The 15,623-nt window shown below is 52.4% G+C and overlaps 2 protein-coding genes across 4 annotated transcripts; one reads left to right on the top strand and one right to left on the bottom strand.

The window, feature by feature from the left end:
- Positions 1–252: 252 nt before the first annotated feature.
- CIAO2B (cytosolic iron-sulfur assembly component 2B) lies at positions 253–3,178 on the bottom strand. The gene is made up of 5 exons (XM_017539254.2): positions 2,407–3,178; positions 2,170–2,249; positions 1,800–1,925; positions 974–1,019; positions 253–497 (listed from the first exon to the last, which is right to left on the bottom strand). Exons 1-5 carry the CDS (start codon positions 2,546–2,548, stop codon positions 400–402), a joined length of 492 nt encoding a protein of 163 aa, XP_017394743.1. The 5' UTR covers positions 2,549–3,178; the 3' UTR covers positions 253–399.
- A 398-nt stretch (positions 3,179–3,576) lies between these two features.
- On the top strand, positions 3,577–14,867 carry CES2 (carboxylesterase 2). 3 transcript variants are annotated; one of them, XM_017539249.2, is made up of 12 exons: positions 3,577–3,869; positions 8,789–8,993; positions 9,943–10,078; positions 10,904–11,037; positions 11,119–11,377; positions 11,750–11,848; positions 12,132–12,272; positions 12,394–12,474; positions 12,735–12,879; positions 13,281–13,418; positions 13,868–13,940; positions 14,404–14,867. In XM_017539249.2, exons 1-12 carry the CDS (start codon positions 3,794–3,796, stop codon positions 14,588–14,590), a joined length of 1,674 nt encoding a protein of 557 aa, XP_017394738.1. In that variant the 5' UTR covers positions 3,577–3,793; the 3' UTR covers positions 14,591–14,867. The 3 variants fall into 3 exon arrangements, with proteins under 3 accessions (XP_017394738.1, XP_017394740.1, XP_017394741.1); XM_017539251.2 differs by having other exon boundaries at positions 14,292–14,691; XM_017539252.2 differs by having other exon boundaries at positions 14,450–14,691.
- The last annotated feature ends 756 nt before the right edge of the window (positions 14,868–15,623 follow it).

The following is a 15,623-nucleotide window of genomic DNA, read 5'->3' on the forward strand; positions in this document are numbered from 1 at the left end:
TCTGCAGCTTACTCGCAAATATACTGACATTTATATACATACACATAAATAAGCCAGTGTTACAATACGTCAACAATTGTTGACTCTAGTGCTGGTGGTAGGCATACAAGCACATTTTTACACTACTCTTTCCATTTTCATTTTGTTTTCATTAAGAAAAGTTGCAAGTACACCAACCTTCAGAGGCACTCACTACCACCATCCCCCCTCAAACTCCAAATGACTCCAACAAGATAAAAGACCAAGGCATCCTGGGAACTGAATATAAATTAAGTTTATTACAAAAAGCAAAATGTTAGTTTCTCATCGTGAGCGATTCAAGAAAACAAGGGTAAGAGCCCTGACCGGAGCTGGGAGCAGGACACCAGTATGCAGGCTGGCGGGGGCCAAAGGCCAGGCTCAGGAGCGGGCTGACAGGCACTGATTCACAACCTCCAGGAGGTGGGTGTTCTCCAGGGCAGCTGCCACCCTCTCCTTATCTGCAAGTTGCTTGTTCACTAGGTGGGAAGAAGGGTGTGGGGAAGGCAGAGTCAAAGCTAGGCTCTGTCTAGGCTGCTAGCCAGCCCAGCCCTACCTCTGAACCTTTGTATAGGATCTGTCCCCACCAGCAACAAAGCCCTCCTGTCACTTCCTTCCCAGGACCCCACACCTTGATCAGGCTACCTCAACCACCTGAGCCCACCTAGATCTTAGGACCTCTCCACCTGGCTGCCTCCTGTACTGCTGAAGCCTGACACATTCTGGTCCTGTATACTTGGTGAAAGGGGATTTGGGAGAAGAGGACACGGTAAGCAAAGGAGATTCAAGTCAAGTCAGCTTTGGTCTAAGCTATCACCTACACTGAGGAGTCTCTGGCAATTTCACTCACCCAGTCACCCATCCCCAGTCTTGCCCATATACTCCTGGGCAAGAAGTGAACCTCAGACTGCTTAGGGTGCCCAAGCCAACACCCTCACCACAAGCCCACACTTACCTGCATGCTCTGAGGCGTGCGTCCCGGGGGTAATGTGCACGTCCATCTGGGAGGGAGATAACCAGGGCCTAAACACTGACCACCACCCCAGAATTTCCCCCCCAGACCCTCAGGCACCATCTCCAGCTGATCCTTCTCCCTAATCATGCCGTTGGACTCTGGCCCATCCTTTATACTCCAAACCCATCCACAGCTATTCCAATTTATTCCCCCGCTGCAAGACGGAGTCTTGCTCTATGGCCCAGGCTGGAGTGCAGTGGCAAGATTTTGGCTCATTGTGACCTCCTTCTCCCAGATTCAATCAATTCTCCTGCCTCAGCCTCCTGTGTAGCTGGGACCACAGGCACACGCCACCACGACCTGCTAATTTTTGTAGTTTTAGTAGAGATGAGGTTTTTACCATGTTGGCCACGCTGGTCTCGAACTCCTAACCTCAGGTGATCCACGCACCTCAGCCTCCCAAAATGCTGGGATTACAGGCGTGAGCCACCACGCCAGGCCTTACCTATTCCAATTTTATCCAAAGAACTGGCCCACAATTGTTGATTTAAAAGCCTGCCTGGGCCCCACCCCTGGTCCAAACCCATCTGCAGCTCCTTGCTGCCCTTCCTGCCACACTCTTCAATATTTTTCTCCACTTTCCAGCTCAGATTTTTATTCTTGTCACATCGACTTGGAAAGTTTCCTCCCAGTTTCCTGTCTGCTAATTGGAATCCTTCCAGGTCCCACTCTGATGTCCTCTCCATGTTCATGCTCTCCCAGTCCCCATCCTCAGCAGTAGACCCTCATTGCCTGGTCCCACTTCCGGGGCTCAGCTCCAACTGACCTTGAAACGCTGAGGAAGGGAGCGCAGAAGCTTGACCTTGATGGACAGGCCAATAAGAGTGGCCATGCTGCAGTGCGGAATGGTTGGTGTGAAGGCCACAGCCACTGTACTCTCAGGGTCGCTAACCTGGTTGTGGAGGGGAGACGTCAAGAGGCAACCACCCTCAGCCCAAGGCCTCTCTTAGTTTGTTGCTTTGGGCAAATCATCCAACTTCTATGGGCCTCAGTTTCAACACCTATAAAATAGGCACAACAATCTCCCCTCCCAAAGATACCCTTCGGTGTCCGTGAGTAGAGAGCACTCCAACTCCTGGTGCACAGAAACCTTTCTGACTCTCTAGAACAACTCGCTCCCCTCCGAAGTGACTCACCTGAACCCGGACCTGCTCTACTACGTTCAACTCCTCTAGCGTCAGTGGATGCTCCGGGTCATTGATGGAGCGAATCAGATGTGGCAAGTGAAGGAAAAGGGACTCTGCGCCTTTGCCCACTCAGAACCCTTTGTCAGGAATCCCCGGTCGGGATGCGGCTCCAACAGCTGCTGGACATCACTGCTCCCCCCCACCGCAAGCCCCCGGAACCCGCCCGCGGCCAGCAGCGGCGGATATCGAAGATCTCGCGTGCGTCGATGCTGTCGGGAACCTGCTCGTCCTCCTCGCCCGCCGTCACGGGTCGCTCCCCAGAGCGCTGGTAGATGAGGGGGTTGGCATTCTCCAGGAGGCCCCCGCCAACCCCGCCGCCGCCCACCATTGCGGAACCAACGCCGCCGATACTAGCAGGCGTGCACTTCCGCTCCTATGCGCACTTCCGGGAAACAGAGAGGGGGCGTGGCGCGGTGACGGGGTCCCGCGAGGGACACGCCGCGTTGTGCGTTCTCGGCCTGGGGCGTGAGAGAAGCGGTGACCTCCGCTCTGGCTGCTCGGTCCCGGGAACATGACGGTCTATGGGGCAAAGGCGCTGAGAAGGGACCCCGGCGGTGCTGGGTCCTGTGAGCCTGTAGCGGGCTGAACCCAGAGTCCACCGCCAGGTCTCAGAGGGCACTACACGGTGTTAGGTGATCCCCGCACCGCTTCCTCCGGGAAATCAGGCTGTCTGGGCGCTCCGGTGCCCAGGCCAGTTGGTCGCCTCTGACCTGGCAGTGTCTTGGGATCTCCTGGTAACGCGCCTGCCTCCCCGGCTGCACCATAGGCCCGGGAGTGCCTGTCCCAGCGCTTGGACCGGCAGGTGCTCATGAAATGTTTGTCAAGTGGATAAATGACCCTGGCCATGGTCTCCGGGGGAGATGAAGAAACCAAAAGCCAGGGAGGAAAAGCCGGGCGGTCCTTAAGTAGTGCCGCGGTCACGTGTACGTTTCAAAAGAAGGGCATGACTGAGGTTTCCGGGAGGAAACCTCGGACACCCGCAGACCCTGGACTATAAGGTGGTGAGAGGTCGTGAAGAAATTGAGCCCTGAAAGCAAGGAAGAGCGTACATAATGAAGGGCCCCGTCAAGCCTCGCTGCCTTTGCTCAAGCGGTTCCCTTCACCCTGATCAAGTTCCTTCCCATTTCTCCATCTGTGGGGACCCTGAACATGCACTTCCTCAGAGAAGTTCTCGTGGGTTCGCCAATTCTAGTTTATTGCTCCATCCTCTGGATCCCCCAGCACGCTCATCGGGCCTGTGGACAAGGACAGGTTTGAGGAGAGGATTCTCTGTATGGGGAGGTGCTGCAGAAGCCGCGCAGCCCCTTCCGAGAATGCCAAAGGGGCCCGGGCAGAGGGAAAGTGGCAGTGCCCCGGCCTGCCTGCCACTGGATCCCCGCCAGCTTGTGACTGCTAAGTCCCGCTCTCCTGCCAAACCCACCTTGCCCTGACCCAAGCCAGTGCATCCCGCCCACTCCCTGCCCAGTCTAAACTCCAAGGCTGGGTGAGGCCCTGATCCACGACTGGATAGACCCAGGGCAGCCTCTGGGTAGACGGCAGCGTGTCCGCCGACGGCGCACCGAGACCTGCGACCATGCGACTGGACCGACTTCGGGCGCAACTGAGCGCAGTGGCCTGTGGGCTCCTGCTGCTTCTCATTCAGGGCCAGGGTGAGGCTCCCGCGGAGGGGCGGCAGGGACCGGGCTCAGATCTGCCAAATGCTGGGGTGGCAGAACCTGACAGTGCGGGAGGGAAGGCGCCTGGGAGGTAGGAGCTAGTGGAGATGACAGCATGGAGCTCGTGAGTCCCACACAACACCTCCCCGACGCCAGGTGGGCTTCTAGAAGCACAGAAAGTGTTGGGCTGCAGGACACCACAGCGAAGAGCCAGTGGAGTACAGGGGTCCAGGAGCGCCGGGGCGTGCCAGACTGGGTCGGCAGCCTCAGGACTGAGTGGGTGAGGGATTGGGGGTGCGGGGATTCAGTCCATTTCCCTCTTATGATTGTGGCTGTAGCCGGTGCTGCTGGCAGATAAGAACAATAACAGCTTCTTGCAGCATCTGGCTCCGAGTGTGTGGCATCCTCGGCCAGCGGGGCACCCTGACCCTTGCAAAGGGGCCTCAGACAAGGTTAGTGGCCTTTGGGTACAGAAGCCCCCAGGCACCAAATCCTAAAGCAGATCTAGGAGGCTACAGTGGCTGGGTGCGATTGGCTCATGCCTGTAACCCTAGCACTGTGGAAGCCAAAGGGGAGAATCACTTGAGCCCAGGAGTTGGAGGCCAGCCTGGGCAACATAGTGAGACTCGGTGTGGACAAAAAATTAAAAGAAATTAGTGGGCTGCGGTGACTTGTGACCTGTAGTCCCAGCTACTTGGGAGGCTGAGGTGGGAGGATCACTTTAGCAGGGGAGTTTGAAGCTGCAGTGGGCCTTAAGTGCACTACTGCACTCCAGCCTGAGTGACAAAGCAAAAATCTATCCCCAGAGAAAAGAGCCAAAGAGCTCATAGTGTCCCTCCCCCTATTTACATCATCCTGGGCAAGGGCAGAACTTTGCTTCCCAGGCAAAGGTGATGGCTCTGTGTGCCTGCCAGGCTCCTCCAGGCCCTTATCAGAAGCTTGGGGAGTCTTTTTGGCCTTTGGCCTCTCACCCGAACTCTCCTAAGTGTATGATCTGGCTGTCTCTCCCGACCCTTTCCCAATGTAATCTGCACGGGTGGAGCCATACTGCCCCTGCCCCACAGTGCACCCCTGCAGGGCTTCCTCCCATTCCTACCCTTGACCACATTCCAGGGTTCACCAGGAGGCTAAGCAGGAAGAGCTGCCTGGCCTCACAGATGCCTACCTTTTAAAATATTTTGGGCCAGGCACAGTGGCTCACACCTGTTATCCCAGCATGTGGAGAGGCAGATATGAGAGGATCGCTTGAGACTAGGAGTTAGAGACCAGCTTGGGTGACAAGATTTGTCCCTAACACACACACACACAAAAAAAAAAGAGTCAGGCACGGTGACCCACAGCTGTACTCCCAGGTACATGGGAGGCTGAGGTGGGAAGATCTCAAGCCCAGAAAGTGGAGGCTGCAGTGAGCTGAAATCACACCACTGCACTCCAGCCTGGGCAACAGATGGAGACCTTGTCTGCCAAATATATATATATATATATAATTTTGGTTTGGATCCACATTCAGAAAGAATAATTGACAAGCCATAGGAAGGTACAGGTGTTGTGTGCCATCCTCTTTTGTCCCAACCAGCCTTGGCTTCTCCTCAGGGGCCATCAAAGTCCCCATGGCATTTTACACAGTGCCCAGCAGTTTACACAAGAATAGATGTGTGCACTTGTCCTTGATTTTCATCTAAATGGTCATAAACTGATGCACTTTCTGGGGCCAGGCTTCTCCACTGTCTAACACAAGGGGTGCCTCCTCACACCCCTACATGGTAGAGCTTCTTCATGCTGATTAATGGAAGGGCTTCTCTAAAGGATGAAGCAGGTAACGAATCTCTTTATTACATGAAGGTGATGTAACACGTCTCTAATCAGGGACATTTCAGCAGGTGATGTCCTTTGCTGTAACAAACATCAGGCATCAGTGGCCAATGGCCACAGAGAATTACATGGATGGACATGCCCTCCAGCAAGGAATTGTGTGAAGGCAGCGTGTTACTGGGAGTGTTTTGACTTGGAGACATTGTTAAGTTGTCCTCTCTGGTGCATGTAAATGTCCATGACCCTGGCCTCACCCACACCAGGTGGCATCAAATAGTTTATCTGTGTTGAACTGACAGGTGTAGGGTAGCATTAGCTCCCTAAGGCTGTTTTTGTTTTTGGACTTTTGTTTTTTTGAGACAGAGTTTCACTCTGTTGCCCAGGCTGGAGTACAGTGGTGCCATCTCTAATTACTGCAACCTCTTGCTTCCAAGGTTCAAGCGATTCTCGTGCCTCAGCCTCCAAAATAGTTGTGTCTACAGGAATATGCCACCATGCTTGGCTAATTTTTGTATCTTTTGATAGAGACAAGGTTTCACGATGTTGGCCAGGCTGGTCTCGAACTCCTAACCTCAAATGATCCACTTGCCTCAGGCTTTCAAAGTGCTGGGATTACAGACTTGAGCCACTGCGCCTGGCCTGTTTTTTGACTTTTTATTATGGAACAGGGCTCAGATTTCCCAAATCCTGCAGAAGCAGAACCTAAGATTACAAAAGGGAAGATGCCAGGCAGGTGGGAGCTGGTGGAAATAACAACAGCAGGTGAACCTCCCTGAGGCGCAGAGAGGGTCAAGGCTGCTTGAGGACTGCACGGCACCAAGGGATGAGCCAAGTCTGAGATGGAAAGAGTAGTATAACAAATCCAACATATCCATGTCTAGCTTCAGCAATGACAAAGATCTCATTTTTGTTTTTATTTTGAATCAGCTTTGTCAGGTTGAATATAACCTGGTGTTTTCTGGACAGCCACCTCTCCCTTGCACCATTATTTGAAACAAATCCCAGACATCATATCAGCTGTAAATTTTTCATGTCCTTCTAAAACAAAAGGAACATATATATGTATGTGTGTGCATTTCCACAATGTAATATGTTCTCGATTTAATCAAATGTACAGTCAAGTGTTCTTTCACATTTATAAATGATATTTTTATTAATACAAGATTTTTTAAAAATCAGGATTCAAATAAGGTTCATACTTTGCAAATTGATAGACTTTTTTTTAAACAGAATCTCACTCTGTTGCCCAGGCTCACTGAAACTTTGCTTCCCAGGTTCAAGGGATCCTCATGCATCAGTTTGCCAAGTAGCTAGAATTACAGGTACATAATTACAGGTACCACCACACCTGGCTAATTTTTAGTAGAGCAGGGTTTCACCATGTTGGCCAGGCTGGTTTTGAACTCCTGGCTTCGGGTGATTAGCCCACCTCAACCTCCCCAACTGCTGGGATTACAGGTGTGAGCCTCCGTGCACAGCCAATTTTCTTGGCTTTATACTTAGGAGTGGAATTGCTGGGTCATACGGCAACTCTATGTTTAGTCCCCTGAAAAACTGCCAGACTGTTTTTTAAAGCAGCTGAACTATTTTACCTTCTCACCAGCAATGTATGAAAGTTCCAAGTTTTCCACATCCCTACCGACACTTATTATCTGTCATTTTTATGTGTTTCTTGAATCTCTTTCAATCTTCAGATTTTCCCTCTGCCTCTCTTTTATTTTCTTTCTAAGTTTTGCTGTGTGTTGAAGAAACCAGTTTATTTGTTCTGGAGAGGATCCCACCATCTAGGTTTTGCTGATTGCATCCCAGTGGTGTCTTTTAACTGTTCTTCTGTCCCCTGTCTACCCTGTAAACTTGTATTTACATTCCAGAGGGCTAATTAGATTTGGATTTTGGATTTTGTTTTGTTTTGTTTTTTGGAGGACTACTTCACGTGTGGTGCTGTGTACTTCTGATAGAAAATATGTAATGTCGGATTGTCTTGCTTTTTGTGATACCACAGAATGAGTGGTTGACATCGCAGTTAGAATTCAATATGCATTTCTCTTACTGTGAATGAAGCAAAGATCTCTTTGTTTATTTGAGACACTGATTTGTATTGCTTATTCTGAACATATACTGCTTTTTCTGTTGTGTAGCTGGCATATTCTTTGTAGAAATCCTTTGTCTATTAAGAGGACTGATCTTCTCTGTTAGGTGATTTTTAATCACTTCCTCCCTTCCTAAGCCCCACAGCAAGCAGGCTGTGCTCTTTTATTTGGAGACTGGGTCTTGCTTTGTTGCCTAGGCTACAGTGCAAAGGCGGGATCATAGCTTATGCAGAGTGGGACTCCTCCTGCCTTAGCCTCCAGAGTAGCTGAGTAGCTGGGACTATAGGCCCACACCACCACCCAGAGGCTGTGCTTTTTTTTTTTTCCTTTTGAGACAGGTTTTAACTCTGTCACCCAGGCTTGAGTGCAGTGATGCAATCATGGCTCACTGTAGCCTCAACCTCCCAGGCTCAAGCAATCCTCCCAAGTCAGCCTCTCAAGTAGCTGGGACTACACGCATGTGCCACGATGCCCAGCTAATTTATTGATTTTTTAGGCAAAGACAGAGTCCCACTCTAGTGCCCAGGCTGGAATCTGTGCTTTTTATGTCTCAGCCACAGCCACACTTCTCTCTTGTAGCTCTTCTCACCAACATCACTCATGGTTTCGAGGATGCTTTCTTTATGTCATTTCTTGCCACCTTGGGCATGACATCTCTGAGGACAGAAACCATGCCTGCACAATTCCCACCATCATCCTACGGTCACATGACCTGGCCCACAGTTGAAAGCACACTCTAGTCCCATCAAGGGCCTGTGACCCTTTGTTTGAAGGTCCCAGGGTGGAATGATGGTGCCAGGCTCCAGGGAGCCTCAGCCTGGTGGGATGGAGACAGGCCCAGGAAGGCAGAGCCGGAAGGGAGTGTCCCAGGCAGGAAGTCTGTAAAGCCGTGTTTATAGACTAGGGGTCGTTGAGCTGAGCTGAGGATGCCAAGGAGGCAGCAAAACCAACAGTCTGGGAGGGCAGCTAATTGGTCAGATCCAACCGTGATGTCTGTCTCTCTGCCCACAGGCCAGGACTCTGCCAGTCCCATCCGGACCACACACACGGGACAGGTGCTGGGGAGTCTTGTCCACGTGAAGGGTGCTGATGTGGGGGTCCACACCTTTCTGGGAATTCCCTTTGCCAAGCCACCTATAGGTCTGCTGCGATTTGCACCCCCTGAACCCCCTGAATCTTGGAGTGGTGTGAGGGATGCAACTGCCCATCCGGCCATGTAAGCTCTCCCAGGGGTCCAGAAACTCCAGGCCCTGGCATAGGGTGGGGGTGCTCTGAGCTCAGCTAGGCTGCAGTGCTCATTTCATCTAAACCCCCACAGCCAGTTTTCCTTCTGAGTCTTGTGGATTCCCATGTGCATTGTCCCAGTGAGCATGCTGAGGTTTGGGAGGGCATAATAAATTCTCAGACCCCTGGCTCAAAGCTCGGCATTCAGAGGGCATTGGCTCCAGGTGCTGAAAGGACAGGGAGAGACACATATCTCCCCATATTCTGGTTATGACAAGCTTTCTCTGCCACCAGTGGCAGGTGTCTCTGGGAAAGGTTCAGGTTGGCTCTATGAACCTTGTAGGAGCCTCTAACTCTAGTGGCAGATATTGCAGATAGCTGAAGAGAACAGTAGTGGTAACTTTCTGGGGACCTGCACTCTCCACAGTCACTGTGTCCACCCACAGGGCCAGGAGCCGTTGGCCAAGAGATGTGTATATGTTTACAACTGGAGACCATTTGGGAATGACGGGTTTTTGAGAGTTTACACTTGAGATGAGGGACATCCTATCGCCTTTCTCATGAGAAATTCGCATCCATTCATTCATGTAGCACACAAATGTGGGCTACTCCCCTGTTCCAGGCCTGAGGGAGTACAGCAATATAGTGGTGAATGTCAACACATGCGCCAGTGGTTCTCATAGAAACCCCTAAGAGTCAAGGTTTCCGGTGTCAGGAGGAATGATATCCTCAATGACCTTGAGGCCTGCCTGGAAGTCCAAGCTCCATTCCAGTTTACCCAGAGCCTGTGACCCGTAACTTGGGGGGAGGGCATTTTGGAGAGGGAACATGTGTGAGCAGGTTATTGTGGGAAGAGGCTGAGGGTGGTTGGGAGCACATCTGAACCCAGTGTCTGGTTTTGGACACGACCTGGACCCTGGACTGATTGCTTTTGTTACCAGGTGTCTGCAGGACCCCACTGTACTGGAGGTTATAAACCAAGTCAATGTGACCATCCCTTCCATTTCCATGTCCGAGGACTGCCTGTACCTCAGCATCTACACGCCGGCCCATACCCATGAAGGCTCTAACCTGCCAGTAGGTGTCAGACCACCATTCACTGGGAGTGGGAGGACAATTCTTCTGCAAGAAGCCATAACGGACAATATTAGCTCAGGCCCTGCTGCAGGGTGAACCATGCTGAAAAGCTTCTTACTATCAGGTCCAACAAATACTCCTTACCCAGGCTAGGCAGCTGGCCCCTGCTGCTCCCAGAGGTCAAAGGCTGTGGCTCTGGGTTGGTCTCAGGACTCAGCCAGCCAACTCATTCCCAGGAGATCCACTCAAGTGCCCAAGGGCTGCACTTTGAGGTTACCAAGATCCCCAGCCATGGATAATATGTTGGGCCTATAAGAATCGGCACACACAAAATTATCTTTTTAGATTTGGCACCTTGCTCTGTTGCCCAGGCTAGAATGCAGTGGCATGAACATAGCTCTCTGTAACCTTGAATTCCTGGGCAATCCTCCCACCGTAGTCCAGTTGCTGGGACTATGGGCCTATGCCACTATGCCTGGCTAATTTTTATAACATTTTCTGTTGAAACAGGGTCTTACTAAGTTATTCAGGCTAAGGAGGACATTTTTGATGAATGTTCATGTGGGGCCATCAGGGAGACACCCCTTTTCTTTCCACTTTGGTGACTTTTCTGGTACTAATGAAACCAGGCTTTGATACAGAGGGTAGACCCCAAAGATTGGGAGGCCTGGTCTTCCTGACAGATCTTGGGTGCCTGGCCTGTAGCCCACATGATGAATTTGTGCTGGGGAGGTATTGAGGCAAAGCACTCGTTGTTCTAGGTAGGGGCCCTGGTAGGGTTGGGGTTGGGTAGGAGCGTCGTGGTAGCTGCCTTGATTTCTCCAGGTGATGGTGTGGATCCACGGTGGTGGGCTTGTTTTTGGCATGGCTTCCATGCATGATGGTTCCGTGCTGGCTGCCTTTGAGGACGTGGTAGTGGTCACCATCCAGTACCGCCTGGGTGTCCTGGGCTTCTTCAGGTGAGACTAGGGCTGGGTTTGGCAATGGGGGCTGAGCGGGGCCAGGACAGCCCTGTGATCCCTGTCCTTGCTACTTCTCAGCACCGGAGACAAGCACGCAACCGGCAATTGGGGCTACCTGGACCAAGTGGCTGCACTACGCTGGGTCCGGCGGAACATTGCCCACTTTGGAGGCAACCCTGACCGTGTCACCATTTTTGGCGAGTCTGCGGGTGGCACGAGTGTGTCCTCGCTTGTCGTGTCCCCCATAGCCCAAGGACTCTTCCACAGGGCCATCATGGAGAGTGGTGTGGCTGTGCTGCCCGGCCTCATTGCCAACTCAGCTGATGTAATCTCCAGGGTGAGCCCTCAGCCACAGAGGCCAAGGCCCGCGGCCCCTCATACCCCTCCGAGCCTCTGTCTGTTAAATGGGGATGACAAGGGCCATCAAGGGTCAGAATGCACATCCTGCTGCCATTGCAGAGACCAAGTATGTTCTGTGTCCTCTATGCAAAGTAGTCACCCTGGGGATCCCCATCATAAGGAGAACCATCTAGGCAGATGGGATGGCCCCTGTGTCTGGGAATTCTGAGTGAGAACACAGTCAGAACTGCAGGAATTCATACACAATGCCCTGTGAGATTTGGGGTGCCCCTGCCCCCAGCTAGGCCTTGGGCAAACTCCTCTAATCTACCTGGAAGGATGAGCCAGCCCCTGCCTGGTCCCTTTGCAGGTGGTGGCCAACCTGTCTGCATGTGACCAAGTTGACTCTGAGGCCCTAGTGGGCTGCCTGCGGGGCAAGAGTAAAGAGGAGATTCTTGCAATTAACAAGGTTGGTCTAAACAGATGTGGGTGTGGAGGAAGGGGTGCGATAGGCATGGGGCTGGTAGTCCTGCATGTCCCTCATATTCCCTGGGCACGTTACCTCGTCTGTATGCCTGGGTGTCATAACCCTGGATGGGGACTGAAGGTCGGTGTATGCTGAGCCAGGCGTTGGATCTCCTGGGGTGGATATAGCATCCAGGGATGGACCAGGAAGGAGGGGAAGGTACTCAGAGGGCATGGGAAGATGTCTGGGACCTGACCTCGTTCCCTGACCTTGCATTTCCCCTCAGCCTTTCCAGTTGATCGCCGGAGTGGTGGATGGGGTCTTCCTGCCCAGGCACCCCCAGGAGCTGCTGGCCTCTGCCGACTTTCAGCCTGTCCCCAGCATCATTGGTATCAACAATGATGAATTCGGCTGGATCATCCCCAGGGTGAGGCCCAACTCAAGCCCTTCAGTGCCTGGGGAGCCCATCTGGTAGTGGGAGGTCTTCAGGTCTTTGTAGCTCCTGGCTTATCCCATTCCCAACTACATATTCTCTCCTGGCCACCCAGCTCGTGGGTATCTATGAACACCAGAAGGAAATGGACAGAGAGGCCTTGCAGGCTGTTCTGCAGAAAATGTTAACAATGTTGGTAAGGCTCCTGGGGTCCCAGTCCAATGGGGAGGGGCTCCTCTTCTCTCCTGAGGCAGAGGAAATCCAACCCCAGATACCCTGCCTATGTAGCACCTTCATGAGCAAAGGCCCCGGGTGTGAGTGTGGTTGGGAGTGGGGTCACCTCAGAGCCTCGCTTTTTCTCCCCATTCCCTGTTCCATCTCCCCAAGTGTGAGGTCACCTTTTCCCCTCCCCTGGCAGCCTACCTAACCTGCCTCTTCCTGATCCACCTGGGGTAGATGTTGCCTCCTACATTTGTGGACCTGCTGATGGAGGAGTATATTGGAGACAGTGGAGATCCCCAGACCCTCCGAGCCCAGTTCCAGGAGATCATGATGGACTCCATGTTTGTGATCCCTGCCCTCCAAGTAGCACATTTTCAGCGTGAGTATATTTGGAACTGAGGCCTGACTGGCAGTGGCGCAGCTCAGGGCTGTGGGTCCCAGGTGAGACCTGTTGCTGTCCAGGGCCCCCCTCATTTTTATTGGGCCCCTGGGACACTTGATGTTCATCATTGGTGTAAATTCTCCTGGCTAGCCCAAGAGACAGATATTTCCCCTGTTTCACAGATGAGGAAATTGAAGTTACAACCTTCAGTGACTTCCCCAAGATGACACAAAGCCACGATTTCTCCCACGTCCCTCCCTCTGCTCCTGCCCCAGCCTGGGGCTCCCCATCCAACTGTCCAGATTCCAGCCAGCTTTGAACCTCAGTATCTTGTCACCATGGGTGAGGCCAGAGGCTGCAGGGGAAGGCCACTGAGTCATGAGCTGTCCACCCCGCAGGTTCCCAGGGCCCTGTGTACTTCTACGAGTTCCAGCATCAGCCCAGCTGGATCAAGAACATCAGGCCGCCACACGTGAAGGCAGATCATGGTGATGAGCTTCCCTTTGTCTTTGGAAATTTATTATGGGGCAACTATGGTGAGTCTTGTTCCTTTCCCAGGAAGTGGGCTGGGACCCTGGCTGGGTTTCTGAGGGGTGATTGTTTGTCCTCACTGCCTAGATAAGGAAACTGAGGCTCAGAAAGAGGATGAGATCAGGTGTCCAAGGTCTTACAGCTCCAAAGGCTGAGCTAGGATTTGAATTTATGACTCTTCAGACTGGCCTGTGCTCCCTCCACCTCTCCCCACCCTTGGGTGTCTGGTAGTGGCAGAGCGGGTGTTTCAGGGGCATGTTTGTTTCTTCAATGACTCCCAGTGGCAGAAGGAAGAAGGAGCCTTTGGGGCCAGGAATGAGCTAAGAAGGAAGTCAGCTAGAGACTGGGCTAAGGGGAAGTTTGGGAAAGGGGAGGGCTGAGTCCTGAGGGCCATGGGAGAAAAAGCAGAGAAGCGGGATCCTGACCAAGACACATGGCCCCTTCCTCTCCACAGTTAAATTCACTGAGGAGGAGGAGCAACTAAGCAGGAAGATGATGAAGTACTGGGCCAACTTTGCTCGAAACGGGTGAGATAGCACACCCCTGCCTCAACCTCCCCGGGGTGGGGGCCTGTGCCCATCCAGCACTCTCCTAGTCTGGGGTGACCTCATTAGCACACCCGTGTCCTTAATCACATGAGAGCCCCTTCCCCAGCTCCGGAACCCACTCGGACAGCATAGGGGTGCCATAAGACAGTGACACATTCCATCCCCCCCAGACTGCCTGGAGGGTGGGCACCAGTGCTGGGCCACTGTCAGGGCCTCCCTCCCAGAGACAGGGACACAGCAGGGCCAGCCATCCTGTCCCCACTGGAGCTGACACTAGCAGAAGGGAGTTTGTCTTCTGTTTCTGGAAACCTCTGCCCTTGTTTCCCCGAGCCCATCTGGCCTACTTGGCTGCCTTGCCTGATCAGAGTCAGGGTGGTCAGGTGTGGGCTCCAGGGGCTCAGAGTGACCCCCATACTGCCCTGCTGGGACGGCATGTCTACAGGAACCCCAATGGCGAGGGTCTGCCCCACTGGCCGCTGTTCGACCAGGAGGAGCGATACCTGCAGCTGAACCTACAGCCTGCAGTGGGCCGGGCTCTGAAGGCCCACAGGCTCCAGTTCTGGAAGAAGGCGCTGCCCGGAAAGATCCAGGAACTCGAGGACGCTGGAGAGAGACATACAGAGCTGTAGCTTTCTGTGCCAGGGATGAGGGGTGGGCTCGCTTACAGGTGAGAGTCAGCCTGCTGTGTCCACACACACCCACTGAGGAGAAACAAGTTGATTCCTTCCTTCATATAGCCATTCATTCATTCTTCTGTGCATCCATTCAGAAAGCATTTATTAAGAACTTACTCAGGAATAATGGCTCATACCTGTAATCCCAGCTATTGAGGAGGCCGAGATGACAGGATGGCTTGAGGCCAGAGGTTTGAGACCAGCCAGGGCAACACAGTGAGATCCCTTCCCAAGAAGAAGAAGAAGAAGGAGAGAGAGAGAGAGAATGTGTTTAGAAATTAAATAGGAAATTTTTGAGCTTCAAGTCAGTGACAAGTAAAAAAGATATTTAAAAAGCAAAGAAAACAAAATGTAAGGAAAAAAATGAGAAAAATAAAAATTAAAAGAGCATAAAAGACCAGGTACTGTGGCTGATGCCCATAATCTCATGATGGTAGTTGCTAGGCCTGCCATGAGTCCTCTCTTATTAGACACGCTTGATAGATCCCCCACTGCGCTGTGGATGGGCAAACCCCCGTGTAATCCCACCCTCTTCAACACCCCACTGATCCCTGGGCCCCATCCTCTCTTCCTCACTTCCACCTTCTCCCTGCCTTCTCTCTTCTTTTGTCTGAGCCCCCAGGCCTTTCTCACTTCGAGGTGCTCTAAAGAATGTTGCCCACACCTGAGTGTCGGATGCCTATGTTCGTTCATCCCTCAGATGTCTGAAAAAATAAAAATAAATTGTTAAATCCTGTGCCTCTCCTCAAGCCCCTAGTGCTCTTATATCAAGTGGCCAATAGAAAACCTGGACACCAGAAGCCCTACTGTCTTAGTCCATTCAGCTGCTATAGCAAAAATACTATCGTTAGGCCGGGTGCCGTAGACCACACCTATAATCACAGCACTTTGGGAAGCCGACGTGTGTGGAACACTTGAGGCCAGGAGTTCGAGACCAGCCTGGCCAACATGCCGAAACCCTGTCTCTACTAACAGTACAAAAATTAGC

The sequence above is a fragment of the Cebus imitator genome, unplaced genomic scaffold (genome assembly GCF_001604975.1).
Source record: "Cebus imitator isolate Cc_AM_T3 unplaced genomic scaffold, Cebus_imitator-1.0 Scaffold118, whole genome shotgun sequence".
Taxonomy (NCBI): Eukaryota; Metazoa; Chordata; class Mammalia; order Primates; family Cebidae; genus Cebus; species Cebus imitator.